At 46.9% G+C, this 27,035-nt stretch overlaps 1 protein-coding gene across 9 annotated transcripts; it reads left to right on the top strand.

The window, feature by feature from the left end:
- Positions 1-363: 363 nt before the first annotated feature.
- kmt2e (lysine (K)-specific methyltransferase 2E) lies at positions 364-26,948 on the top strand. Of its 9 annotated transcripts, none has more exons than XM_053415123.1 (25): positions 364-729; positions 9,338-9,522; positions 13,111-13,225; positions 13,748-13,977; positions 14,186-14,325; positions 14,884-14,999; positions 15,167-15,205; positions 15,299-15,499; positions 15,659-15,801; positions 15,925-16,042; positions 16,146-16,255; positions 16,348-16,600; positions 17,557-17,655; positions 19,680-19,751; positions 20,376-20,564; positions 20,858-21,184; positions 21,410-21,709; positions 21,907-22,057; positions 22,198-22,424; positions 22,507-22,563; positions 22,905-23,450; positions 23,840-24,120; positions 24,217-24,296; positions 24,387-24,466; positions 24,685-26,948. In XM_053415123.1, the coding sequence occupies exons 2-25, from the start codon at positions 9,452-9,454 to the stop codon at positions 25,750-25,752; spliced, it is 5,013 nt and encodes a 1,670-aa protein (XP_053271098.1). In that variant the 5' UTR covers positions 364-729; positions 9,338-9,451; the 3' UTR covers positions 25,753-26,948. The 9 variants fall into 9 exon arrangements, with proteins under 9 accessions (XP_053271098.1, XP_053271094.1, XP_053271096.1 ...); XM_053415119.1 differs by having other exon boundaries at positions 365-729; positions 14,884-15,065; XM_053415121.1 differs by having other exon boundaries at positions 365-729; positions 14,884-15,065; positions 15,659-15,789.
- Positions 26,949-27,035: the final 87 nt, after the last annotated feature.

Raw genomic sequence — 27,035 nt, forward strand, 5'->3', positions numbered from 1 at the left:
CCACAGCTGACTTCACTTTCATGAGCTGATCGTGAAGATAACACGGACACAGTGGAGACCATTGATGATTAAAAACACTGGAAAAACAACCACGAAAACAGCTGCATTGTGACTATCGAGTAGAATTGTCGCGTATGATAATAAACAACGAGCCGAATGCCATTTCTCTCTCCTATAATAATACTTCTTTGTCTCGCGGGGGTTTAGATCCAGAGCGTCACCGACAGAAATAGCAGAGGCTTGAGGAATCGCCGCCGTGTGCGCGCATCTGAGCGCGGCCCCGGCGCCCCTGTGAAACCGGGAGTGTAGCCCCGCAGTGTGAGGGGGCGGGGCCCGGCTCGAGCGGTGGGGAGGGAGCGAGGGGGGCTCGTGGGGGAGGCGGAGTCTCGGCAGTCCTGGCAGGGCCGCCATTTTTGCAAAGGGAAAAGAGACTGGTCTGAGGGGATCTAATTTCTAAAAGTCGCCGTGGACTAAGGCTCAGTTTTAACGGTTCCGAGGTGATTTTTAGCCTGAGTTCAGGTTCCCGAGTAGAACAAGAGGCAAGGGAGTTCTCACGGGAAGCAACTTTTTAGGGGAGACGCTGAAATACAAACATTTTGAAGCTTTGCTAGGGATCCGCAGTGTGTGGACAGAAGTATTGTTTTGGTTGTGGAGGCTGTGTGGAAAGCGACGGGTCTCCCCCATCTCCCCTTATTCGCTATTGAGATCCTCCAGAGTGGACATAAAACGGTGAGTACACCACATTGAGTGTTTGTTTTGGGCTGAGCACAAATCCGACCTGGAAGGCTAACGTTGGCTTTACTTAGCTGGCTAGGCGCATCATGCTGATGCTGGCTAACGTAGTTCTTGTATCAGCTGAGCTTAGCTCGCTTGCTAGCTGGTCGATATCCTTAGTTCGGGGTCTGCAGGTGCCATATCCCTTTGGTTCCTATTCACTTCATTTAAAATAAGATGCCCGCTATGTAGATTACGCAAGTGTCTAATGTAAGTGTCAAGTTGGAAAGCCTAACGTCAGGAGACCACTTGCTAGCTAGCGCATGCTACTAGCTCAAATTAGCTTGACACAGACCAACCAGGGCTCTGACTTTTCGCTACAGTGTGGCAAAACACGACACGCCATACAAAGATGTAGGGCCACCGTTATTCTATAATAGCAGGGGGCCGTTTGACAACGTGGTTAAAGCAGCCTCAACCTCAAATACACATTAGCGGTAATGCTGCATTTGAATTGTCTGTCCCATAACGTGTAACGCTTTCGCCAGAGCAGAGCCAGTCAACAACAGTTAACATTACCAGCAGGGAACTTGCCCTCAAAATACGACATATTAACAGGATTCGTGCGTCGCCTGATTATAAATAGAGGCAGAGGGGCGCTCGCTTGATGTTCGGTTTGACACGGTGACACTGCGGGCAATGTTGCGCACGATTAGATCCGTTTTAACGTAAATAATGTTTCCCCCTGGTGTAACGTTGCCCGCTTTATTTTCAAATAGTATTTGCTCTGCAAGTCGCTGCAGCGTTTGGCATATGCGCTAGCTCCTCTTCCAACCTTATGGTACTCGAATACACGGTTTAAACATTGCCACGCAGTATGAACGACGTAAATTTACCATTAGTTGCAAACTTGAATTTGTCGTGGTGGCTCCCATCCTGCTCACCCCAGAGCAGGGGGCATTATTTCCGTTCAGCTAAATCTATACAATGGCGCTGTTCAAAGCCGGAACAATGAGCTTTTACATGCATGTACACAGACATATGGCGTTAAATCTATGTCCAGATCTACTCGAAGCACAGGTCAGCTGTTGAAATAACTTAAATGCCCGGGTACATTGCGCAGTAATCTCACAGGCGGCTGAGCTTTTATAGAATCGCCACTACGGCGAGATGAGTCGAGAATGGATCAAATGTCGAGCGAGGAAATGGTGGCTGCTGTTTTGTTGTAATCGGACTTTAAAGTACCCTTCCTGATCACTTAATTTAGATTCGGGGTGTATTGGGTTCAATTGCTGCAAGCGTGGGGGAGGGGATGTTCCATTTGGGCATCTCGCCTCAGTCACACAATTCGTAACTCTCCATCTCGATTCGGCAACCCCAGCCTACGCTGATTGTCGCAAATCATTTCCACCGGACCTTAAACATATTACCGTAGGAATGCGCAATCGGCTTTGGTTTGCCCCCAAGGAGTTATCTCTCAACGTTGTCGCTCTTTCCTGCCTGTGACGAGCGAAGTATTAATCCACTTTCGCGTCGCTGCTAGCTGCCCGTGCTAACCTTAACCCACTGCGCACTACACTAGCTAGCTTCCCGTCAGCTCCCGCTAGCTTTGTGCGTTTTTACTCTCCACGGATCTTTTTTGGACCTTTTTTATTCGCGGCCCCCCCCACCAATTGCTAAAAAATCCCCGAGTGGTCAATGTGTGAAGCGCTGCTGTCTTCGCTTCCTGTCAAACGCACATTGACGTGCTTCGGGTTGTTCCACTGCTCCGATCACCGCCTGCTACATTTCGACAGGCCACCATTGCTAGCCGATTAGCTCACGGGCTCTGCGCTTTCGACGAATTGACAAAAAAGAAGCCCACTGGTAACAACACAGACTGTACCGACAGGGTGATACTTAAGGCAGAGTGTATGAAAGAGGCGATTGAATGCAATCTTGGGGGTTTTCTGTCCGTGGCGAGCCTCCCCTGGTTACACGATTGTCTCGCCGTCCTGAGAAAAGCGCTTTGAAAATGGCGACAGCACCAGGGAGTTGTGTGGTAACATAATAGCAACGTTGTGCCCTCCACACCCCTATCGGCAGGACTGACTGCAGCGCCGACACACTGAACGGGAAGCAACTACACAACACAGGCTTTTTTGTATCGTAGCCGAGGGTTGACAAAAACAATACGAACAAACAATTTTGAATTCTCGTCGTGGAGATACACAACTGCGTCTTTTAGGGGGATTTTTGTCACACGGAGTCATAGATGGGTTGTATAGATTGTATCTGTTCCACACACACACACAAAAACGAAAAACACAGCAGCCCTGTAACGTGCGTCACGGCTTATGCCTTTGCTTGTGTTTCGTGTTTGATGTCTGGCACATGAGGATTATTATTTACAGAAATTATACAATAAGTACGAGCTATATGCATCTAAAACCTTGTTAGTGTACATTTTTTGACAACAAAGAGTGACTTTCATCAACATACACTAACACACCCCTCAAAATAAATCTATTTAAGGCTTGCTTCTCTCTCACCTGCCAGGAATCCTCTTTTTTAAGTTAACACTATTATGCAGTTTGTCCCCCACTACCAAGCTTTGTCATTTGTCTTTACTGTTTTCAGTTAATCCCTTTCAAATGTAATATGCTTTGTGTTTTATAGTAGCACTGGGGGGGGAGGGGTGTGTGAGAGAGGGGTTAGTTATCATATTAAAGTAATTTGAATAAGAATTCAAGGGGATAGTTTGATAGTTGAGTGTATTTGAATACATTCAAATATGTAAACCAGGTGGAAGATTACTCAATAGAAGGACCCATGAGATAACACAGATATCGTGGTTCTGATATATATATTCTTAGGTAATATAACAATCTCCAGTTTCACAATATATATTTAAAGAACATATAAGTGAAAGAAACACTGCCGGTATCTCTCCAGATCCTCATCTTTTGGACTCTAAATAGTATATGTGTAAAATATGAATGTTTGTGTCAGAATTGTTCCCCCATGTTGGCGCAATTTGTCGAGCGAGTTTGAGATCTGAATCAGTCAAATATACACTAAACTACACAAAGTATGGGAAGGATCCAAATCAACAGTAGTTGTAAGGATAGAGTTTAAAGCTCACAACCTTTCACAATGTTCAGTGTTGTTTCTTTCCCCTACATCACCCCCATGGGATGAACTTTGGCACTCTGTGGAGATGAAATGTCCTTTCATGCCTATCACCGTTTGCCAAGAACATTTTTTTCGTGTTTCCTACTGATAATTTCAGGTCAGTGAAAAGGGGGATGTTTTAAAAGTTGCTTAAAGGCAATGTGTCATTAGGTGCGTATGCTGAGGTTTCCCTCTGAAGCTTGCATTATCAGCCCCTCTATCAACCACATAAATGTGATATTTTTTTTTTACTCCAACCAGCTATGTCGCGGTTATGTGAGTATGTTGTATTGTTGTCAACCTCACTGTGTTGACGTATCTTACAAATACGCCACAAAAGCATGTGGCAGAGGAAAGCAGGACACACACCTCCACACTCCTGCATATCATTTGATATAGGCAGGCAGGTTGGAGTCTCTGTATCATTATTCAACTCATATACATCACTAAGCACCTGAACAGTTGTATAGCTTCCGTCCATTGAGGACCTGGTTCTTTTTAATGAGTTTCAGCTGGCTGTAGATACGGTTCACTTAATAGTGACAAAGGGTCTTCTCTTTTGAGGAGGATTTTCTGTACAGCTAGATGAGTAAGAGGGCCCTACTGTACTAAATCTGTCTCTGCTACATAATACACAAAATCCCAAGCCATCTTTTTCTTCCCTGTGAAGGAGCAAAGGCCTCAGACCTGATACTCACTCCCCCTTCCCTCCCCTCGCTGTAAAGTGTGTTAAATACCTGCCTGGCTGTATTTGTGCCTGGTTCCCTTGTGCAGCAAAGTGTGCATTCGCTTGCTGTATTAACAGAGATGGCGACAGGAGGTGAGCTGCCACTCCCCCCCCCTGCCATAGGGACAGCACTCTCTGCTAGGCAGCCGGGAGACTCTACGGTCTCAAATGACAAACCTTCTCTCCTACCCTAACACCTAAACACACTCTCTGACACAAAGTCAGAAGCCAAACACAAAATATTCATTTTTTTCAGCCCAATCAACAGAGAGCGAGACAATAAAGAAGTCAAGCAAAGGCACAGGGTGTTTATTCATGTATTAACATATTAACAGGGCAGATCAAGGTCACAGTCTCATCAGCTTTCTCTCCGACACTCTTCCGAAGAGCTCTCCTTGTTTTTATGCTCTTTCCCCGTCTCCAGACAATAAAGTCTCATACCTGAAACAGTCGCATCTCTTTGTCAGTGAAGTGTGAGTCTCTGTAGACTCACATCTCACCTCAGAGGAAGGGGGTAAAGCTGTGGTCTGGTCTCAAGCGTTCACCCTTGTTTGGTACCCAGATCCTGAGAGACCCAGAGACAAAGCCGGCCAGCTCACGAGCCTGACACAGTCACGTGGCATCCCAGCTGGGACGAGAAGCCAAGGCTCAGGTGACCTGTTTTTGTGCTGCTAGTTGGGCCGCAACAGATCCCTCTTTAAACTAGCAAGCTGCCTCCCTGACAGGTGGCTTTAGGGCTGGGGCTCCGGAGGCTGCAGCCGGACTGCACGTCCTTACTTTCTTTCTGTTGCTGTGCCTATTTTACAGTTGTATTTACGGGTAGCTGCACAAGGAGGGATAGGCCAAATAAAGAGATGTGCTGTTAATGATGGTGATGTAATGGCACTGCGGAACAGGCGTTAAATTTATCATCAAACTCTTCTGTAATGGGACCGGAGTGGCTCTTAGTGTTTTGCCCCGTTGATGCTGTGTAGCCTTCTCTTTGCTCACACATAGTTTACATTTTATGTAGCTGCACAATGCATTCCCCAAATGCTTTAATTAGCTGCCAGCTGCAGATGTCCCTGCTTGTCACTCTCTGGTAAAACCAGGGGCAAAATCAGAACTACTTTAACAAACACACACACAGATAAAGATGGCGTATGTGAATTAGTTGCTTTGGTGTAAAAATGTTTAAAGGAACTCACCATTCCCCGGCTGTGATACTCTGTAAGCAGCAGCTAGTGGGAGATGGAGAGATCGTACCCGAGCGATTTTCCGTGAACAGACATTACTCAGACTGCGGGGGGGCTGCCCCAGGTTAGCTGCCAAACCCTTTTCCTAATGACTTTAACTCGCTCATATCCTGGTTGTTTGAACTGAGCACACAGGACATTGTTAGATTTTTACCATACCAAAACAAGCCTGTGTGGCAGATGCCAAGAATGTCGTGCTTTTAAATGACTGTCCACATGGAAGTGAACCTGTAACCATGAAGAGATCTTTGTTCTTCTGCAGCCCTGCTGGCCCTAAGCCTTTATTGTGTACTAGTTAATAGTTAGGGTACATGAGCACGTCTAAGTCGTCTGGCCTTTACAGTCTGTTGAGGTTATTAACTTGCATACACATCAACACAACTCTTAATGTGGCCCTTAAATATTGCTTGTGTAGACGCTAACATCCACATCCCCTGCTGTATTGATGTATGACTTCACCTTCAGTGCTTAAGTGCACGGGGAGTGCTGGCAACCATGGGCACACTGATTTACGAAGGACGGGGCAGATGCATTGTGTCCCACTGTGGGCACCGTGAAAATGAGGGCTAGGCCTACATTCCATCTGGGTCATGCTTCCTGTGTATACGACTCTGTCCTTGTGTGAGTTTGTTTTATCCATTTGTTTGCGAGCTGAGTCATTGCAGCCAGCAGTGAGGACGGTGTAAAGTCACATCAGCTTGGATTCAGTTGGAATCCCTCAGTCTCTCCTGCTCCTCCTCTTTATCGAGAAACATAATCTGCCCAGACTTGGCCGCGAAAACAAGAATGAAAACACTGTTACACATAGATCGGTGGTAATAAACTGAGGAGCGAGGAAAGCTGTTGTCTGTCGCTATGTGGTTTGAGTGTGATGGTATGGGTTTTCCCTCACTGACTTCAGTGCGGTTCTGTCTTAAAAGGATAGTTATACCCCACACAATGACGTGACTGTGTCCCCTCACTGAGGGAGGGAAGGAGGAGAAAGGAGAGACTGGGTTACGCTATGTGCTCCACTCTGCCACCCAGAGTCCACCCAGGCTGTGTAGCGTCACTGTCAGACAGACCCCACCTCCCCCACCCTGCTGCCCTCCTGAAATGGAGGGGCTGTGGATGATTTCTAAAGCTCCCAACAGCGCACGGAAATCTCCTCAGAGAGCACATGAAAGGTGAACAGTTGTAGAGAGACGAGACCCAATGTAAACCGTAACCACTTCCATCCTGTGGCTCATTTTTACTATTGTCCACTTTCGCTGCATGTCTCCCTATGTCTCATCTACTCACCCTCCCCTCTGCATGTTCCCCATTTTCTCCACCCCTCGCTCCTCTCATTAGTTTCCGAAACGGCAGAGGATTTGGCCAAAGGTGCCTTTAAATGGTCTTCCCAGCCTCCTTGTAATTAGGAACAGTGTTTGCGACACTCCCCTTCCCCTCCGCTCTGCATTACTGTCTCAGGTTTATTTAGGAAGTTCACAGAGTAGGGAGAGAAATCCGGCCGGGCGGGGTGACTGGGCACAGGAAGGAGGGTGATGTGTTTTTTTTCTTCTTGTCTTTGGCTGCATTTCTCCTTGGTGATGGACAGCTCTTCGAGAGGAAGTAGGAGGAGCAGGCGGAGGCAGTCACAGCACAGCTCAGATTTAGTCAGGAATGCTGCTGCACTGTACTTGTTTTTCTTTCTTCCACTCGTCTTTTGTCAGTCTCGACTGTGGCCCGCTGCAGTGCAAGTGTGTTTGCGCACCACGCAAGGCTCCTTATAGAGGAATGTTTGAGAGGACAGGGCCAGGGCTTATCTGGCTGTGTTATTTTGGGGGGTCGGGGGGTTGTGTGTATATGTGTATGTGTGAACGTAAGCTTTTATATTCCATAGTAGTGACATCAGGATTCCCTCACTGGGTCTGGGGTTGAATTGGAGACGAACCTCTTGGACGAGAGGACAAACATACTATTTCGGGGTGAAGCTATTAACCAGTGCTAAAGTATACTGGGCCTCTCATATGACACAAAGGGGTGGGTGGGGTTGTTATTAAATTTTTAGACAAACTTTCCCGTCCTTGTTGAAAGCGAAGGTTCCTGTTAAATCAGCTTCCATCCTGAAATGCAAAATGTTCGCATGTGAATTTGGAAAGTGATCCCACCAGTAGCCTTGGCTGACACACAGTCTCACAGGGGTCTTCTTCCTTCTATTAATTAGGCCTGGAGATGACAGCTGTCATGTCTGTGAGCCTCTCACCAGTACTGCTGGCTCACACAGTGATATTGGGTGAATTAGTTTTGAAATAAATCGAATGGTTCCATTGCTATTTGGAGGAGCAATAATCTTTTGTTGCTACCGAGAGATGTTTCCTTCACATCTGGTAATAAAATACAGACTTCCTAGAAAGACACTGCACATGTCGGGGCAATACCTCATTACCTCAGGCATGCAGAGACAGGTCTTGGCGTGATGCACTGTTGTTGATGGCCAAAATGTGACGTATGGTCCTACTCGATACACAACATATCCTTGCTTTGTAACCCCTCTCCCATCTACCGAGATCTGAGCTTTTGTTTGGCCCCAGCGTGCATGAGCAGGCGGAGGTGTGACCTCCAGCCTATTTTGTCTCGGCATCTGTCCCTCCCACTAATCCCGCTTATCAACAGAGCTCTCTGTATCAGGGGCAGCCACACTGACATATGCTCTCGTCTGGATTCAGACGCAAATACGTGGCTTAATATTCCTATCGTTACTATCCACAGTGTTTAATTTATGAATCCATCAAACCACCTACTCTGGGACCAAAAGGACATAGTCGATACCTGATGCCTAATATAATCAATCATTGATGAAGATCTTACAGAGGCCTTTTCCCTGAGCTGTGCGAGAGAGTCGCAATGACTTTCCTGTTAAGAGGATGTGTGGGTGTGCAGCTGCAGTGTTAGATTTTGTTTGTGTGCATGTGTAACCAGGATGAGAGTACGTGTGTGAGATCGGAGCAGAGCAGTCTGTCGAAGGGGGAAAAATGGCCTCTGTGTTTTGTTCTGTGTGCGTTTCTCCTGCCTCCTTTCATGGCGGCTGGCTGCCGTGTGTTCTCTTGCTCCCCTTAGTGGCGGGAGATTCCTTACAGTGCGGCCCTCTGCATTCCAGGCAGAGTGTGTGTAGAGGTTGCTTTAGCGCAGTTCACAGAAGCAGCTTCACCTCACAAAACCATATCCTCTCGCTTTTCATCAGTTAACCCCCCGGCTCTGTCGGAGGGGGAATTCCTCTCTGACTCTTCCCTGTGCAAAACTGTTCTTGGTATGAATTAACGTGTTCTGGAAATACCCCCTTTTCACTATGATTTGTAATTTCGGGTTTGCTAGCTGCAACCTTGCAAACGCTCCATACTTGAAATGAAACTAATGACACATCATCCTGTGTGTCAGGGGATCGTGAATATATACTTGCCAAATGTTGCTACACAATACTAATGACATTTCTTTGTTCTCTCCCTCTATTGTTTGTCTACTTTTTCCTCATCTCCTGCATGTTCAGGCCTTGTGGATGCACTTAGATGTCTGCAATGACTGCTGCGGCTGGCATGCCTCAGTGTTTTGGACTCCCATTCTCTGGACTCAGTAGGACAAGAACTGATCAGCAGAGAACGTCATGAGCATAGTCATCCCAGTGGGGGTGGACACAGCAGACACCTCATACCTGGACATGGCGGCGGGCTCAGAGTGAGTAACCCCCACAAAACACCCCTTGTTCACTCTTATCAATTTCACTCTCTCCAAGCTCTATAATCTTTCACCCCTCTCCCCTCTCCTGCTCTCATTTCTCGCCCTTCTTTGGTGCTAGTCACATACACTTGACACTTATTCGGTCTAATATGATTTCCCCTGTCCCTCCTCTCCTTTGAATATGCCCCAACAAGCCCTCTGTAATGACAGAAGCACCTCAGTCATCCTTTTCTTTGCTGCGTGGCTTGATTCAATCCTCTCTTTTTGCGTAGATCTCCCCTCCAACATTTGCACAGTTACCGGTAATGGGGAGAGGAATTTCCAGTCCATTTGCTAGACCCCTCCAGTATCGGCTCTAATGGACAATTCTGTCTTTTCATTGATTATACTGCCACTCAGCTATTGCTCGTCACAGAGACATTTTGCGCGTTCGGCTATTCACTACATCTGCCCATGAAAATAAAACTGGCATTGAGCCCGAGCATACAGAAGCACACATGATTTTCCCTGCTCCTCTCCTAATGCTCCAGCTCGATGATTGCACATGTGTACGCTGCGATCATTTAGCGAAGCAGAAGTGGTGCATGGAACCATGGCAACAAGCCTCCTGTTGCCCCTCCTCTCGGTTTCCTATAGTTTTTTCAAGGACATTGCCGTGTGTTTTTTTTCTGGTCAGATAAATGAAGTGAGAGGTTCTCGTATGGCTAAAGAATAACATACGTCATCAACTTGTGGAGGTTCTCCTGTGTCTTTAAAAGATGGAGCGCCCTCCCCTCTGCCTTCATCAGAGCTGTTGCCTTGACAGCTTTTGTTGCCATGGTATCTGCACCTCGCTCCCCCCCTCCCTCCCCTCTGCACTGCGCAGGGCTTGTTGCCATGGTCACTGGCCTGAGTGACAGGTGGCCCTCACGTTGATATGGCGTCTTAAACATTCTCACTGCCCCCCCCTCGCCTCCCCCTCCTTCTCCTCCTCTCCACGGAGCTGCCACAGGGGGTAGGAGTAAGCCCCGGACTTGACTCTCTCACTCACTCTTTGTCCGTCCACGCACTGTGTCCGATCTTCTTCTGCAGATTTATTCAATTCAGACAAGGAGCTTGAAAGGGGCTTCCACCTATTGCTGCACAGGTTCCCTCCTGACCAGAGGGACGGAGTGTAGCTGGACACGCACATACGCACGCAGCTAGCATTGTGTGTAGAGCATTGTGAGTGTGCCAGCCGAGTCCAGGAACAGCGGGGCTGGCTACTCACCAGAGAAACAGCGTCACGTCCTTTCCACATCCCCCTGAAGTCTGCAGCAGCGTGACCAGCTGTTGGTTAATGTAGTGTGTGTCCACGGTGACACTTAGAGCCTAGCGTGCGCGCACACGCTGACAGAACACATAGTGTTGCCATAGCAGCGAGCGAGCGCTCTTTGGGAGTGAAGGCGTTGCCTCTGGCTGTTCAGTGCTGCTCTTTTCTCTCCTGCTGTTGATCTCTCCATTCGCCACACTTGTCCACTCTGCCTCTTCTCCCTCCAACAGCAGGTGCTTGCATTTTAAATGACATCTGTTCCTTCGTTAAATACTTGACATCTACATGCTATAAATAGGACCTAGGGAGCTGCCACCTTGAATTAAACTTCAAGATCCACACTTCCTTTTTATTCCACCGTCTTTCGCTCCCTCATCTTTTTTTTATCTGTGACGCAGGCCATAGGTGTTGGTTTTGGAACTTGAGCATTACTGACTGCACAGCTACAACCCTCCCACTGATGTGTACTCTGACTCTCTAGCCCCTCCTTCCACTTCACAGGGGTGGTGAAGGGAATGATACCAACCCTCCAGTTATGCACACATGCATTCAAACATGCTTACGTACTTCCCACTGACTAGGCGGGCTCACTTACATGCGGTCTCTGTCACTGCGCTGTGAGTCCTTTTATATCACTCACTGTTTCACTTGTTGGTCCACCTAAAAGAGTGATCCTTGCACCAAATGCCCTCAGTCTCACTCTGTTTAGTAAAGGAGGCTTTAGTCTGGTTAATGATTAAGTGGAGTAAGTGTGTCAGCCCACTGCACACTCAAGTAGGATTTTAAAACTTTCCCTCCACCATTTTTACTATGACTGTTTCTTCATCCATAAACATTTAGATAAATATGTGTAGGTGTCACATAATCTGTTGTGTACACACGCACACTGACACACACACACACACACACACACACACACACACACTCACACACACACCTTCCTCTGGGTCTGCCTCCAGACCTCATGCATGCACTTACATTTTCACTTTGACAGTGAGCAGCGATACACACAGGAAGTGTTGCATAGTGCTCTTACGGCATGCAACCGGAGCAAAAGGGCAGAGCGAGGCTCATGCGGTACCATGTCACCACTTTACCTTTGGACTAACTTTTAAAAAAGGTGAGTTTAGGTGAGGGATTGTGTGTTTTATGTCTATTTATATTTAAAAGTTCACAAATGCTATTAATACTTGCTCCAACTACTTGGTTATTACATCTCCTAATGGGACTGTTTGCTGAACTTCTTTTCTGAATAGGGTTTTTAGAATGTGTCACAGAATAGGTAAAGCTGAACAGTGTTGCACTGAAGTACTACTCAGCCTGTTACTACACTCTTCAAGTCTTTTGTACACATCTAACAGGTTTGCTTGGTGTGCTTTTCTCCATGTTTATGCCTTGTTCAGGTAAACCTGCTGGCAGTAAGTTTCATAGAGGTTAAGGTGCAGTTCTTTTGTTTTATGTCCATGGGACGTTAGAGATAGAAAGAGCAGAGAGGGAAAGAAGTTCAACCACCAGCACATTAACTAAAACATAAAGGTTTTTTTCTGTCTCTGGCTTTGGAGTAGTTTTCTGAACAGGACTCTGTAAACCGAGATCTTTTTCAGCATGATTGAACCATTAACACGTAGATATCTGACTTTCAGATTAATAGCTGGCATTTTTTTTTATCTCAAAAGCTTCTTGCGCGTCTTCTTACTTTCAGCCTCTCACATTTTCACTTCTTTTTTTGTGTCCCTGTTCATACCTGATTATCTTGTCTCATGCCTCATGCGTTCTGCCAGCTCTACTTCCCTCTTTCCTCTGGAGCCTCCCCCTCAGCAACTGAAGAATAGACCAATCGTGTAATAATAAACGTGGGTTGGTCTCAAACGGCCAAACAGGCTCCCTCCCCGGCTGCATTGTGATCTGAGGGAAAGTTGATTTACTGGTTTTGTATGAATGAGCTTAAGAATTCTGGGTTTGTTGTTTTGTTAGAATAATAGGTAGCACGTGTTGATTACCTGCCTTGTAGGGGTAAAAACCTTTATAAATGTCTGCTATTTGTCTCAGGTTGTGAGGACTTTGAGTTGTGAGGCCAAAGTTTAACTGGATTTGCAACAGCAGTCACACTGACCCTGCCCTCTGTCAATGTGACTGTCATTGCCGTAGCGTTTTCCCTGCTAACCCTTCCTCATGCACACACACTTCCTCACACTGTTGGATGAGAACAATGCACGAGTTGCCCTGTGTAACCACGTTATTATTAGTTTTTCAGTATAAAGTAAAATACGTTCTCTGTTTGTGTTGCTGCCCAGCAGACCAGAATCGGTGGAGGCCAGCCCTGTGGTAGTGGAAAAGTCCAGCTACCCACACCAGATCTACAGCACCAGTTCACACCATTCCCACAGTTACATTGGCCTGCCTTATGCCGTGAGTACACATACGCACACACACTCACACACAACTTCTCACTCCCTTACAAATAAGCTTCATACCATAAACCCTCCCTTTCTGTTAATTATTGAGGGTTCTTATGACGAGCTCCCTTTTAGGCCAAAATATCATTGACCTATTGACCTGTAACAGGCAGGTCCTCGATATGTTTCTGGTATGGGAAGTGAGAGCTTCATTAATCAGCAACTATCTTTGCAATAGATTATTCATTGAGTTAGTTGATTAAACTTATGTGGCAAACATTTTATAGTCCCAGTTTCTCAAATTATATGAAAAGTATAAAGGTTAATCGATAATGAAAAGGATCATAAGTTTGAATCCTTACAAACTCCCTTCTCATATTACTAAGTACATTAAGACTTTGATGACCTCTTCAGCTCATTCTCTGAAACGAGAACATGCTACACAATTTGGGGTGTTTGCTTTCTGTATTATCAACTTGCTGAACTGTCTATTACTTCCATGACATAACCCTCATGTCTTCCGTCCTCCCGCCAGGACCATAACTATGGGGCGCGGCCCCCACCTACACCGCCGGCCTCCCCTCCTCCCTCCATGTTGATCCGACAAGGAGAGGGAGGGTTGTTTGTTCCAGGGGGCCAGGACGAAGCATCCAGGGGCACCACGCTCAGCACCTCAGAGGATGGCAGCTACGGGGCTGACATCACCCGCTGCATCTGTGGCTTCACCCACGATGACGGCTACATGATTTGCTGTGACAAGTGCAGGTAAAGAGTTCGATTAGCACAAGTAGTCACACGCCTTCACTCGTGTTGCTCTGTTGTTCATTGTTTAGCAGATGCTTTGTAGGATTTTAAATTAGCTGATGAGTCAAACGTCCGTTTCTCCTGAGTCCTCCCTCGATATTAATATTGAAGCAACCTCAAACAATTGAGTTTTCAAAAACCTGCTTGTTGTCATTTCTTTTTCCCTCAGTGCCTGGCAGCATATTGACTGCATGGGCATCGACAGGCAGAACATTCCTGAGACCTATCTGTGTGAACGCTGCCAACCACGACACCTTGATAGGGAGAGGGCCATCCTGCTGCAGACCAGGAAACGAGATTGCTTGTCTGGTAAGCATGACGGCATAGAGGCACACACAGGCCCCCAGTCTCTGTAAATTAAAGCTTCTGGTTTAGTTTACCTGTAGAGCAAGACAAAGTTATATTTACTTACACTGAGTTGGATAAACTACAGCTGGCATGTATGCTGCCAGATATTATCAGAATCTGAGAGCTCTTTCCCCCTGTGGAAGATACACCATGTGTCACAAGTTTTCTTTGTGAGTTTTTACATGGATCTTTCAGTTCTGCTTTTGCCTGTTTCCTTGCTGCAGTAAATGGCCAGCTTGTTAGTGAACAGAGCAGGTTGTAGGCTGTGTCAGGGTACAGCCTCCTCCCCCTGCAGGTTTAGCCATATTTTGAACTGCCTGAACCTGGAACACACTGACACCTGCTGGACAGATTATTAACGGCCTCTTTCTAATCTGTGCTGTGACAATCCATATCTTCCATTGTTGTCATTGGACCGACTCTTTTTGTGCCTTTGTTGCAGCTAAAGCTTTTTATAGCCATACTTCTTTATTCAGTTCTCTCTTCTTATTACTAATGTGTAATTATGTGCTTATTCAGATGGGGACACCAGTGCGACAGAGAGCGGAGACGAGGTGCCGTTAGAGCTGTACTCAACCTTTCAACACACGCCAACCACCATCACTCTGACGACTGGGCGTCTCGGGCAAAAACAGGTTGATAAAAAACGTAAAAAGAGTGGCGATAAGGAGCCTCAAGCATCCTCAGCCCGAGCCAAGAAGGTCCGCTTGACTAATTTGTAAAACCAGCAATAAGGCATGTTGTGTTTTTATAGGCTTGAATTTCAAATAACATGGACATTTCCATTTGGTTATTCTTTCAGGCCTTCCGAGAAGGTTCCAGAAAGTCCTCCAGAGTGAAGGTAAACTCTCACAAGCAACACATAACCACTGTCTCTATTATCCTGTGTCTTGTCTTGTGTCTAAACACCAACAACTGCTTCTGTTACTTTCAGGGTGCCGCTCCAGAGCAGGAGCCAACAGAACACCCGTCTCTTTGGGAGAACAAGATCAAGACGTGGATGGAGCGTTACGAGGAGGCCAGCAGCAATCAGTACAGTGAGGACGTCCAGGTCCTGTTGCGTGTTAAAGAGCAAGGGGATGGCAAGAGCCTGGCGTACAACACACACCCAGCCTCTTTCAAACCACCTGTGGAGGTATAACTTGCATATAGTCTGCTCTAGAGTGTTAACTCTCCAATAACATCCAAACACACAAGCTCTACTTTGTCTATAAAGTTATATTTAAAACTTTCTCTTTGGATTTGTATTGGATTTAATTGGCCTAACCAGAGTCTCTGTTTCTCTTCTTTCCAGAGTCAAATTCAGAAAAACAAGAAGATCCTCAAGGCGGTGCGAGACCTGGCCCCAGACGCCCTCATCATTGAGTACAGGGGAAAGTTCATGCTTCGACAGCAATTTGAGGCCAATGGTTACTTCTTTAAGAGGTCAGAATGCTGGTCAGTTGTCAAAATATTTCTCAGAGAAAATCTCATGAATTTAAATTGAATACACTACATTATGAAAATATTACACTGGTGATTTATGACCACTAATGCATTGATTGATGTTTCCCCTTTTAGGCCGTACCCATTTGTGTTATTTTATTCCAAATTTGATGGATTGGAGATGTGTGTGGACGCTCGCAGCTTCGGCAACGAAGCACGCTTCATCCGCCGTTCCTGTACCCCCAATTCTGAGGTGAAAAAAAAAGCCCTAATATTTAACTCCAGCCATATCCCCGATGTGTTGCATGTGTCCATCATTCTTAGAATTTACTAATGTGTTGCTCATGTGCCCTCAGGTGCGGCACGTCATCGAGGACGGCATGCTGCATTTATACATCTACTCATTGAGGCCTATCACCAAGGGCACAGAGATCACCATTGGTTTTGATTTCGACTATGGCAACTGGTGAGTTATGAGGAGTTAAGTGGAATCAAAGCAGAAACACGTTGTTATTTTTCCTTCTGATTTCATATTTGGCTTTGTCTTCATTTGTGCAGTAAGTACAAGGTGGACTGTGCCTGTGTGAGGGGGAACCAGGAATGCCCGGTGCTCAAGCACAACCTGGAGCCCACGGAGAACTTAGGTTCCGGAGGTCGCCGCCGGGGGAGTCGCAAGGACAAGGAGACGGTGCGGGACGACCTGGGCCAGAACCAGAACATGGGTTTGGACGGCGAGGGGAAGAGCAAGAGTTTATGCGACGGCAAACAGAGAAAACTTTCTCCTCTCCGCCTCTCCATCTCCAACAACCAGGTAAGATCGCACTGTTGTGATCATCACACTGAATGCACCAGATTGTACTCTTCTTTAATGCTTGACGGCTCATGTGTTACATGGACATTTTGTTAAAATACATTCAACCTTGTTGTCCATGCATTCAATTTTATTTGATCTTTGTAGAATGGTCTGTGCATGTGTTTTCCATTGTTAGTCACTCTTTGTTAGTATACATCCTCTTTAATTCCCTGTTTTTCCCATCACCCCTTCTTATGCATCTCGCTTTCCCGATAAATGATTGAGGACACAGTTCAGATTTTACTGCACACACTACTTGTGGTGCCACTTGTGCAGGAGAGATGTGTCGCAGTGTATTTCTCTTTTGTGCAAGTGTAGACATTTAAGACAGTTTGAGAAAAGCTCATGGACGTGTTAACTGCATCAGAGTTTGTTCCAGAACAGCAGTTTTAATGTTAACGACACAAGATTCATTCAACAGTTGAAAATAAGGGAAATCTAGTTCTTGTCTAAGTTTATTTTGAAGTTAGGTGTTTGACCATTAAGCGTCAACCCAGCTTTGCGCAGCTTAGGTTGTAGGATGGTTTAGACTTTAAGAAATTACTTGAAATGAACTGCAGAGTTGTGTCACAGCTGAAAGAAAGAAAAGAGGAGATGAGATTTCAGAGCACAGGATCTGAATTACCTAGAAGCATCAGTTTGACGACAGGTCTCAATGTGTCAGCTGCTCTGTTCATTCAGGAAGAGGGTCCTGATTTAATCAGGTGTCTTCTGTGCACAGGATGAACCTCTAAATAAAAAAAATAAAGAGTGACACCCCCCGTACCTTTACAGATCCCCCCCCCTCACTTCCCTTCTCTCTTTACCCTACCTCCCCTCTCCTCCACTCTGACCTGTCTCCCTTGAGTCTGTAGCCAGACTGAATGATCAGCCTTTCTAAAGCGCCATACCCCCCTTCTTCCCTCCTCTCACAGGATCCTGAGTTATATGAGGATCTTGAAGACAAATCCTCCGTTAGCAATGAAGTAGAGATGGAATCAGACGAGCAGATTGCAGAAAGGAGGAGGAAGATGGTAAGTGTGCCAAGCTAGGGGCTATAGCTTTGTTTGTGTGTTTTTGTTTTTTTCAATCAATAAAGCCACCCAGCAGAAAGAGCAAAAATGTAAATGCCCCCTGTTGCACTGGGTATGGACCTGAGGGCGCTTGGATAGGAGCAGCTGTCTTCTACCTTTCATCCTTAAACCTACCCTCGTCTTCATCCTTCATTTACTGCTAGCACTCTCACCATTGCCAATGTTGCTGTTTTACAAATGTCTTTATCCCTCAGTTATTTCCAAACTTATATGTTCTATGGCTTTGTGCTTGTGTGTCATACATTTAATTTTCCTCATTTTCATCTTTTTTTTTGGTCACAATGTTAAAAAAGGAATCCGAACCCAAGTGCCACATATTCATACACATGAGTGGGAACAAGCCCTGGATATTGTGTTGCCTTGAAACTATCTCAGAGTGTTTGTTATAGTTTGAATTTAACTGTCAAGTCAGTTGAAACGCCCTGTTACCGGTTCAGCCTTTCTCCATGTCCCTGCCAAACAGCCTCATGCCCCAGAGCAATGGGATCAAACACCCACAGGGCGAGCGTGGCCCACTGTACTGACACAAACACACACTCTGGAAATTACCCTGCAGTCAGCTCCATTTCACACAGCGGACCCAAAGTTTAAATTGCTGACTCATCTCTGGCCAACATACAGTTCTGCTAATGGCCAGATAGGGATGGATAGTTGAAGAGAAGGGATGATAGAGAAATAGAGAGGAGGGGCTGCAGAGGGTAGAGCCTTGTTGCCAGGGCCACAATGACTTTGGGAGATCCAATAGTCAGCCTTCTATGTAATGTGGCCCAGGAGAGAGAGAGAGAGAGAGAGAGAGCGTGCTCCGTGGCTACAGCAAAGAAGCATGCATTCACACGCTGACTATCACAAGCGTAGTAGATGCATGTGGTTGTTCTAAATCCAAGGTGCGAGGGAGATAACATCAGTGTGTGCTGGCTTGATATCCTGCCTACTTAACAGACGTGCCTATCGGTTGAAAAGGCTGTTTGTGTAATGCTCCGCTAACTGAGCGTTTGGCTGTTGATTTCCTGAGTAAAGCCTTCACTGTGCGCTCAGTGTTTTTTTTTTACCTGGCTGCAAGACAAATTTACCCTTGAGGACAATGAAGATACAAACTTCTTGTAGTGCAACATTAAATATAGACCTAAAAAACTTTGGCCACAAACCTCCATAGTTTTCCTTTTTCATTTCTGTCTGTCTGTGAATGTTTAACATTGTAATGTAGGACAATTGATTGATGACCATGCTTAGACGTTACTGTAAGGACAGAAGTCCTGAACCCATTAAGAGCTAAGGCACCAAATATAACATTTGATAGCTTAAGAATTTGGCTGCCATTTCTAAATCATTGCCTTTTTCTTAAAGTTTGTGAATATTATTAGTATATAATATATTAGTTCAGGTTCTGAATCTTAGTCATTTTTGTTTTCTTCAATGATGTACTGCTGTAAATAACAATCCCCTCTTCAGCCATGGTGTGAACTTTAAACACTTTTTGCAGGTTAACAGCGTTGAAAATATACACTACATTTCCCATAATACATTTCGGCAAATCACAATCAATTTAATTTGTACACGTCTTTAAAATTATGACCTACAAAACTCACATGTCTTATCCAGCTCTTCAGGGAGAAACATGAAAACCTGTCGCACCCGGTCTTAAAAGTTTATACACACACATGTTGCTTCAGGACTAAATAGGATAAAGCGGTTTGCGACTTGTCATTGATGAAGGTTTAAAAACATCAGCTGTAGAAAATCCCCCAAACCTGGAGGCGATAACAGGAGAACGTTACCTCAATATTTGACAGTTGTCTCATCAGCACATTCCTAAAGTACTCTAATTGGCAGTGTCCTATATAGTAGGATATTACTAATACACACCACCAGAAAGCTAGAATCCACATCTGTCCAGCGTTGTTGAAGCCTTGTTTAGGGGGGACATGTCTCTTCTAAACTAGGCTGTCTCTTTATTGAACATTCAGGCCAGCCCAGCGGAGCAGTCCCATCTCCCTGTCGGGGCGGCTTCCAGTTGGAAGGGACTGAAACACAAGGAGGTAAACTTGACCCGTACATAGCCAAACCCACTCCACCCATTTACCAGCCTCCCCCACCCCCAAACTCTCAGAGGTGACTGACTGACAATCATAACAACAGTCCCGTCTGTACAGACGCCAATCTACGGCCTGACCTATGCAGAAATTCTGGTGTTGCCTCTATGTTTAGTGGTATAGATGTATTTTCAAAGGAGGTGTTCTGAAGGAAGGTGGCACCCTTTTCATCTTGTTGGAGGTAGCCATGGTTTCCATATACAGAGCTGGGAATCTTTTTGTGTTTACAAATATGCAAACAGGAACACATAAGGCAGAACACATTTCAAATGTCTGGTCGTCCCAGTTACTTTTTGACGCAGCCTCACAACATTCTCCTGTCGCTTCTGTCCGGCCTCTCCCTTTTGTTTTCTCGTATTGTGAAAGAGAAGGGGGGGGTCACTGTCTTCACTTGTCTCTGCACTTGGCACTCAGCTAGAAAGGCTATTTCTGCGAAGCACACATTAACCCGAAGTATTTCTCCCTCTGGGGCTCCGTGGGTGAGGTAATGTTTAATGGACTAATGCGTATGCGCCCTCTTCCACTCCCTCACCCCCTTTTCCCCCAACCCCCACAACAAACCCTCTGCAGACACGCGAAGAAAGGAAGATGGAGGCCATCCTGCAAGCCTTCGCCCGCATGGAGAAGAGGGAGAAACGCAGGGAGCAGGCCCTGGAGCGAATCGGCGGCGGTGGCAAGCCAGAGATGGGGGGTCGCGGTGACTACAAGGATGAGCCTCCGGCCACTCCTGAAACAGAAGATTCCCCAACTCTCATGCAGGTGAGAACAGAGCGAGAGCAAGCACCTTGTAGTTTGCTGTTTCTTTTGAATGTTGGGTGACATAAATACTTGAGCAATCGCACACAGAGGCCAAACCTGGTTTTCAAAGTGGCCTCTGTTCTGTTAACCCTGGCCAAACAATGTTTTCCCAAAAATAGTTTCTTTTAAGTTGTATTTTTAAAATTTAAAAAGAAATCCAGATCAACAAAAACATCTGATCAGATTTAGATGAAACTAATATTTATCATTTTTATTTTTTATTACATCTAAATACTTGAATGTCTTCATCACAGCCACTCCTGGAGGTGAAAGAGGAGCCAGGACTAAAGCAGGCAAAGGTCAAATCCTCTAGAAACAGGAAGAGTTTCTCGAGAAACCGCACGCACATCGGTCAGCAGCGCCGGCGAGCTCGCACCATCAGCACCTGTTCGGACTTGGCCCCAGGCTCCCCGACTGAGTCTATTGAGCCCATGTCCAATGAGTCTCCTGAAGGGGAACTCCTCACTGCACTGGAGCCCGAGACCATGGCTTTCCAGGCAGAGGACTGCAGTCCTCCGCACAGCAGCTCACCTGCACCTGACAGAAACCGCTCTGGGAGCAAGAACTTCAAAACTAAAAAGGTAAATTCTCATTTTTATGTCTGTACGGGCAACGTCAACCTAATTGAGCAACTCTGTTTGTTTTTGACTTTTTTCATGGGCTCACAACTTTGTTTTTAAATTTAGCTACTTTGAAACAAAGAAATTATTGATTGATCATTTATTTTGTAGAACGCAACATATCAAACATATTACATTGAATAAATTGTCATTTAATTTGCTAAATGCTCTCAAACTTTTCAACAGCACTTTGTCAGCGAATGGGTGGGAGACAAGCAGCAGGACCGTTATGCAGTGCGAACCCCCGAGCCGATCCCAGAGAGACCACTGAGAATAAGCAGTGACCCAGAAGTACTCGCCACACAGCTGAACGCCCTTCCGGGCATGGCCTGCTCGCCGCAGGTCTACAGCACGCCCAAACACTACGTTCGTTTCTCGTCCCCATTCCTGGCGAATCGCAGCCCCACCACTCCCGGGGTCCCTTCAGGGAGACGGCGATCTAGAGAACTGCCAGAAACTCCGCCAACCACGGGCTCCTGCAAGAAGGTACAGAGTCTTGTTACAGAAATATTCCTTTTCTTTATGTATGCATCAGCCAATTAAACGCTAAACATTTTGCAGTGTGTGAAACTAATCAAAGGGGTTAGATTGAAAAGTGACCAGTTAAAGAAGAGGACAGAGCAACTTGTTTTAAGCTGATGTTCTACTAGTTTCACTGAAGTTCCCTCTTCTCTTTTTCACAGCGATGGTTGAAGCAGGCTCTGGAGGAGGAAGGCTCCCCCATCCCAGCCAGACGACATAGCCTCCTCATGCCCTATGAGGGACCTCTAAGCCCCTCCATCAATGGAGACTCGGACAGCCCTCTACCTTATAATGGCATCTGCTTGTTACCAGGTCAGTGTTTGTGAAAACTGGGTATTCAGTGCTCAGCCTGGTCATAAAAGCAACCTATGTAGAATAAATCTTACTTAAGTCGGTATTCAAAAGGCGCTTGGATAAAAACTCATGCACTCACAAAACTTTGCTTCTTTCAGAGTTGCCCACACCTTTGAAAAAGCGGCGGTTGAATCCGTTAGATGCCTGCATGTCCGAGAGTTCCACGCCCTACGGCTCCCCGTGTGCAACGCCCACCAGGAGCGAACAACCGGAGGCACCCTTGACGCCCGTCTTACTCGCGACCCCTCCACGTCCCCGGACAGAGGAACCCATTACGGAGCCCCTGCCCAGCACCCCAACACAGACACTTACTGCCCCTCAGGAGGTAAGGCTGGTGCATGAACGTGGCTTTTTTGTTTGTATTGGTGAAAAAACCAGAATGACTGAAAGTGTTTTTGGTTTCACAGAGTGAATCTTCTGAGGAGAGCTCACCAGAGGTCAGCCGGAAACCCAGTGTGCAAGAGGTAACATTTACACGACAACAAATCAGGTTCTCGAGGTTCAGTGATTATCAGACATTGTGGATCCTGCCTAAAACTGGATTAGTCTCATTTTCAGTTCATCAAGACAGATTTGTGTGCTGCCTCATTAAATATTTAAAGTTTCATAATGAAAGGTCTATCCAAGGAATTTAATTTGAAAGATTAAAAATTCAGAGGCAGGATATATTACTGGCATCATATGGCTCGACTGTTACTAAGAGAGCAGAGTGACTGTACCTCTGATGTCATTGTTTGACATTACAGAGTTTCATATTCATTTTCTTCATTAAAACAGATATATTGATCCCTCTCTTCTCTCCCAGGCTGATCGCCCGCCTTCGTTGGTCTCCTCTCCAAGCAACAGGGCTCCGAGCTTGGATGTGCTACCGACCGAGGTCAAGCTGCCAGTTCCAGAGAGTCCACAGCCCCCAGTGACGGAGCCTATGGACTGCGGAGAGGACCGGGCTGATGGTGGAGTTGTAGAAGTCATTAGCGAGGCTCCCTCGTCCGCAGAAACTCTTGCTTCCACTTTTCCCGGCTGGATAAAAAGCCCAGAGAGAGGCCCGACTGGGGCAGCTGGCCTGAACTTCTCCCCAGTCAACTCAAACTTAAGGGACCTCACCCCGTCACACACTCTGGAGCCTCTGGTAGCTCTTTTCAGGCCTGAGGCTGCAGCTGGGACTGCAGCAGTTACCACAGCAGTGACTGGGCCACTGGTCAGTGCTCAGGCCCCCTTCACTGAAGGCCAGGGGCAGCTCTTTTACCCCTGCGTTGAGGAGGGCAGTGCACTGGGATTCACTCGCTCACTGAACGGGGACGGCAGCGGCGAGGCAGGAGGGTCGGCACAGAACCCTCCACAAAAGAAAAAGGTACATCTACTAACTTACTGATAATTTTGTATTCTCTACATTAAAATCGGCACCATTTCTGCATTACAATTTCATTATTTGTGTGATAAAAGAAAATGATACGCGTTGTACCAGAGCTGCTACAATTGTTTTATTTAATCTGTTGATCAAATATATGAAACATTACCTAGTTCTTAGTCTCATGTGTTTGTTAATTTATGATGTTGAGGTTTGCAGTGATGTGTAGAGAGGATCATTGTCTGGGCTCATTCTCTGTACCACACACACACACACTCATGTGGATCAGGGGATGATCAGTGTCTATTACGTCAGTGATCGTCCAAATGCTGCCCTCTAGTGGTTTGATAAAAGACTTGTGTATAGATGACACTGAGGTTCTCTCTTCCCAGGTGTCTCTGCTCGAGTACAGGAAGCGTCAACGAGAAGCTCGCCGCAGCGGCTCCAAGACGGAGTGCAACTCCCCCGTTTCCAACCTGCCGCCTCTGAGCATGGACGTCTTTCCTGTCGCTCTGGAGACCGCCAGTGAGCCTCCACCTCCCCCCCCTGCTCCCACAGTACTCTGCAACGCCACCACCAACCCCCCCACGGTCACGGTAAAAGAGCCTCAAACCAATGAGGAGGCGGAGACTGCTGCAGAGAAAGGAGAGAAGGAAGGCGGGGAAGGACAGTGGTATGTGCTGTCAGAAGTAAACATGAACAACCACATTTATTATCAAGTTGTTATGAAGCTCGTATGATTTGTAATGGTCCGAATGTTTTTCTGCAGGACGTCGTCGACTTCCGTGGAGCAGGCCCGAGAGCGGAGCTACCACCGAGCGCTGCTGCTCAGCAAAGATAAAGACACGGGTGAGAATCCAGACACTGCCACTGACTCATCTGGATGAAGAGTAACCTTCACCCGTCAGTCATTCTTACTCCTCTTTACTCTTCTTGCAGATGGTGAGACAGAAGGTGGTGACACGCCTGCACCCAGAGACTGTCCATCGCCAGGTCTTCAAAAGACCCCGACCCATGGAGTGAGTCCTCATGAGACTGTGATTTGAGAGTGTTTACATGTTTTTAAACTCAGTTATTAAGTTTGTAGTATTTGTGTCACAAGTGGAGCTGCAATTAAACATCATGAACACAATTTAACATCTTTAAATCCTGTAAATATTTAGATTTTACACGGTGGTGATCGGATTCATCTCAGCGAGTTCTCAGCAGGTGTCTGATTTTGCCTCTCTCCTCTCAGCCCGTCTCTCCCGGTGCCGTCTCCCAGACTCCGAGTCGTTCAGTGAAGGAGGACGACGCAGACGCTCAACCTCGGACGCCAAATCTGACAACGCCGCCAGCGAGCAAACCCACAGGACCGAAGCCGGCTCCTCTGACCCCCACCAAGCTGCATCAAGCCCCCCTACCCTCCTCTCCGGTCCACTTCCCTGGATCCTCACTCCTTCACTCCCCCAAGCCTCAGGCTGCGGGCTCGACCTACCGCAGCCAGAGGGCGCTGTTCTCGGCGCAGCCTCAAAATCAGCTGCAGACCCAGGCTCAGACTGGCCCCACTTTCCCCCAGTATAACGCACAGAGTGCTCCCCCGCCACCTCCCCCTCCTCCGCCAGCGCCTCCAGTCTCCACGGTGTATTTTTCCAGCCAGAGCCCCTCGCCCGCTGGACCCTTCGTCGGGTTCAAACCTTCCGTTACCCCCCCTTACCCCCTCGGCTCTCAGCCCTTGATGCAGACTCTTCCCCACAGTGTGCACTATCAGAGCTCAGCCGTGCCTCCTCCTCCGCCTCCTCCGCCTCCACACCCGATGAGCGGCCCCACCCTGGTGCACGTCAACTTGCAGCCTTCTCCCATCCAGCAGCACCAGCTCCTGCTGACCACAGTTCCCCCTCCGCCTCCTCCCCCTCAGGTTCAGACGTCCCAACAACCGCAGCAGCAGCAGCAGCAGCAGCAGCAGCAGCAGCCTCCTGCCGGCGGCAACTTGTTGTCGCTCACTCCTCCTCCGCCGCCTCCGCCTCCTCCCCCGGCCCCATCAACCAACCCCCCGATGCAGCCCCACCACTTTCAGAACTTAGGGGGGTTTCAGCCGGCACTGATGCATCCAGGCACCGCAGCCAATCCCTCAGTGCCCCAATCAACGTACCCCCCATCCCTTCAGCAGACTGAACTGCCTCCACCTCCCCCTCCTCCCCCCCAACAGACTCAACAAGGCCAGGCCCAGGCCGCCGCCTCCCAGATGCCTTCTGGGACTCGTGGAGCTCCTTCGCCCTCCACCCCCTTCCACAGCTCGGGGTACCTTAGCACGGGGTGGCACTGACTGCCCTCTCTGCTGTCGGCCCCACATCCCCCACCCCGGCAGCCCCTGAGAACTCAGCCTGAGAGGGGCGTGTACCATAAGCTGTAGATATGTTTTCTATGTACCTGAACTCATGGCCAGTGGAAAAACAGCTGATTGTGGGATAGGAGGGTACTTTTTAAAATAACACAAGGACAGAAAAATTTTAGAAAAAAGGACAGTGAAATAATCTTCAAGACAGACTGTAAAAATAAAGATGGACGATCCCCCGTCTACCCCCGGTGCTCATATCCCTCACTGTCTGGCCTCCCTTTGTTTTGTATATCCTTCCTGCGACGGAGAGGGACGCTCTCTGTTCTGTGTCTCGTTCGGACTCCCGTTGTAAGGCCCCCGCACTTTGTTTATCAATTGACATTCCAGCCTGTAAACCCCCCCCTCACCCCCCTTTCCTCTTCCTCCTTTTGTCAGTTTATTCCTTTTACTTCCTCTTCTCTCTCGTCTCGTCGGCTCTCTACACCGTCTCTTTGTTTTAACCTAGTGGCTCATTATAGCAACGAGAAAGCTTTTTGTATAGAGAAAAAAAAACACTTATTTTTTTTATTCCTCTGTCTAACAACAAATATCTGTGCACCGCTGCAGAGTCAGAAAAAAAGACCCGTTTCTCGGAGCCTGCCTCACCGCCCCCGGGAGGCTGCACTCGTGTGTGTCTGTGTGTGTGTGGCTGCTTTTGAGGAGGAAGGTGTGTGTGTTTGTGTGTGAGAGAGGTTTCGTGTAACGAGTGCTCTTAGTCTTCTGAAGTAGGCAGAGTGGTCTCGCCCACAGGTAGGACGTTAGCGGTTTATTTTTGAATATCAATGGTTATTTGTAGAAAGTGTAATTTAATGTATAGGTGGTTACTCCAGCTTTCACCAGGAACAGGTTGTAAATATTTGCTTCTTTTCTTTTCTATGCTTGTACAATTCGCTCCCATCCCATTTTGAATTATCGTTGTACATATGAACGCTCTTCTTGGCAAAGCTGAATGTTTCTGTGACTGTAGCATTATTTTTATTTTTATTTTCCTTCCCTCTCCGACTCTTCGACTTTGTCCTTTTCTTTTTTTATTATTTGTGTGTGAGTGTATGTTCGTGCGGAAGGGAGAGACTCACAGACACTGCACTGGTTGGCTATTTTCATGGTTCATTATAATAAATCACTGTAATGACAGTTTTATACCACTTGTGGTGACGTGTGTCTGGGAGAATTTGTGCCACCGTCTCTTGTTCTGCCTTCAGGAGAGAAGAAGAAACATTCAAGGACGGAAG

The sequence above is a fragment of the Pleuronectes platessa genome, chromosome 22, assembly GCF_947347685.1.
Source record: "Pleuronectes platessa chromosome 22, fPlePla1.1, whole genome shotgun sequence".
Lineage (NCBI taxonomy): Eukaryota > Metazoa > Chordata > Actinopteri > Pleuronectiformes > Pleuronectidae > Pleuronectes > Pleuronectes platessa.

Bases quoted from the DNA above. Each gene is read 5' to 3' on its own strand.
- kmt2e (XM_053415119.1), top strand. From the start codon at position 9,452: ATGAGCATAGTCATCCCAGTGGGGGTGGACACAGCAGACACCTCATAC. The intron at 21,185-21,409 runs GTAAATTCTCAT...ACTTTTCAACAG, and splicing joins AGAACTTCAAAACTAAAAAG to CACTTTGTCAGCGAATGGGT. The intron at 23,451-23,839 runs GTACATCTACTA...CTCTCTTCCCAG, and splicing joins ACCCTCCACAAAAGAAAAAG to GTGTCTCTGCTCGAGTACAG.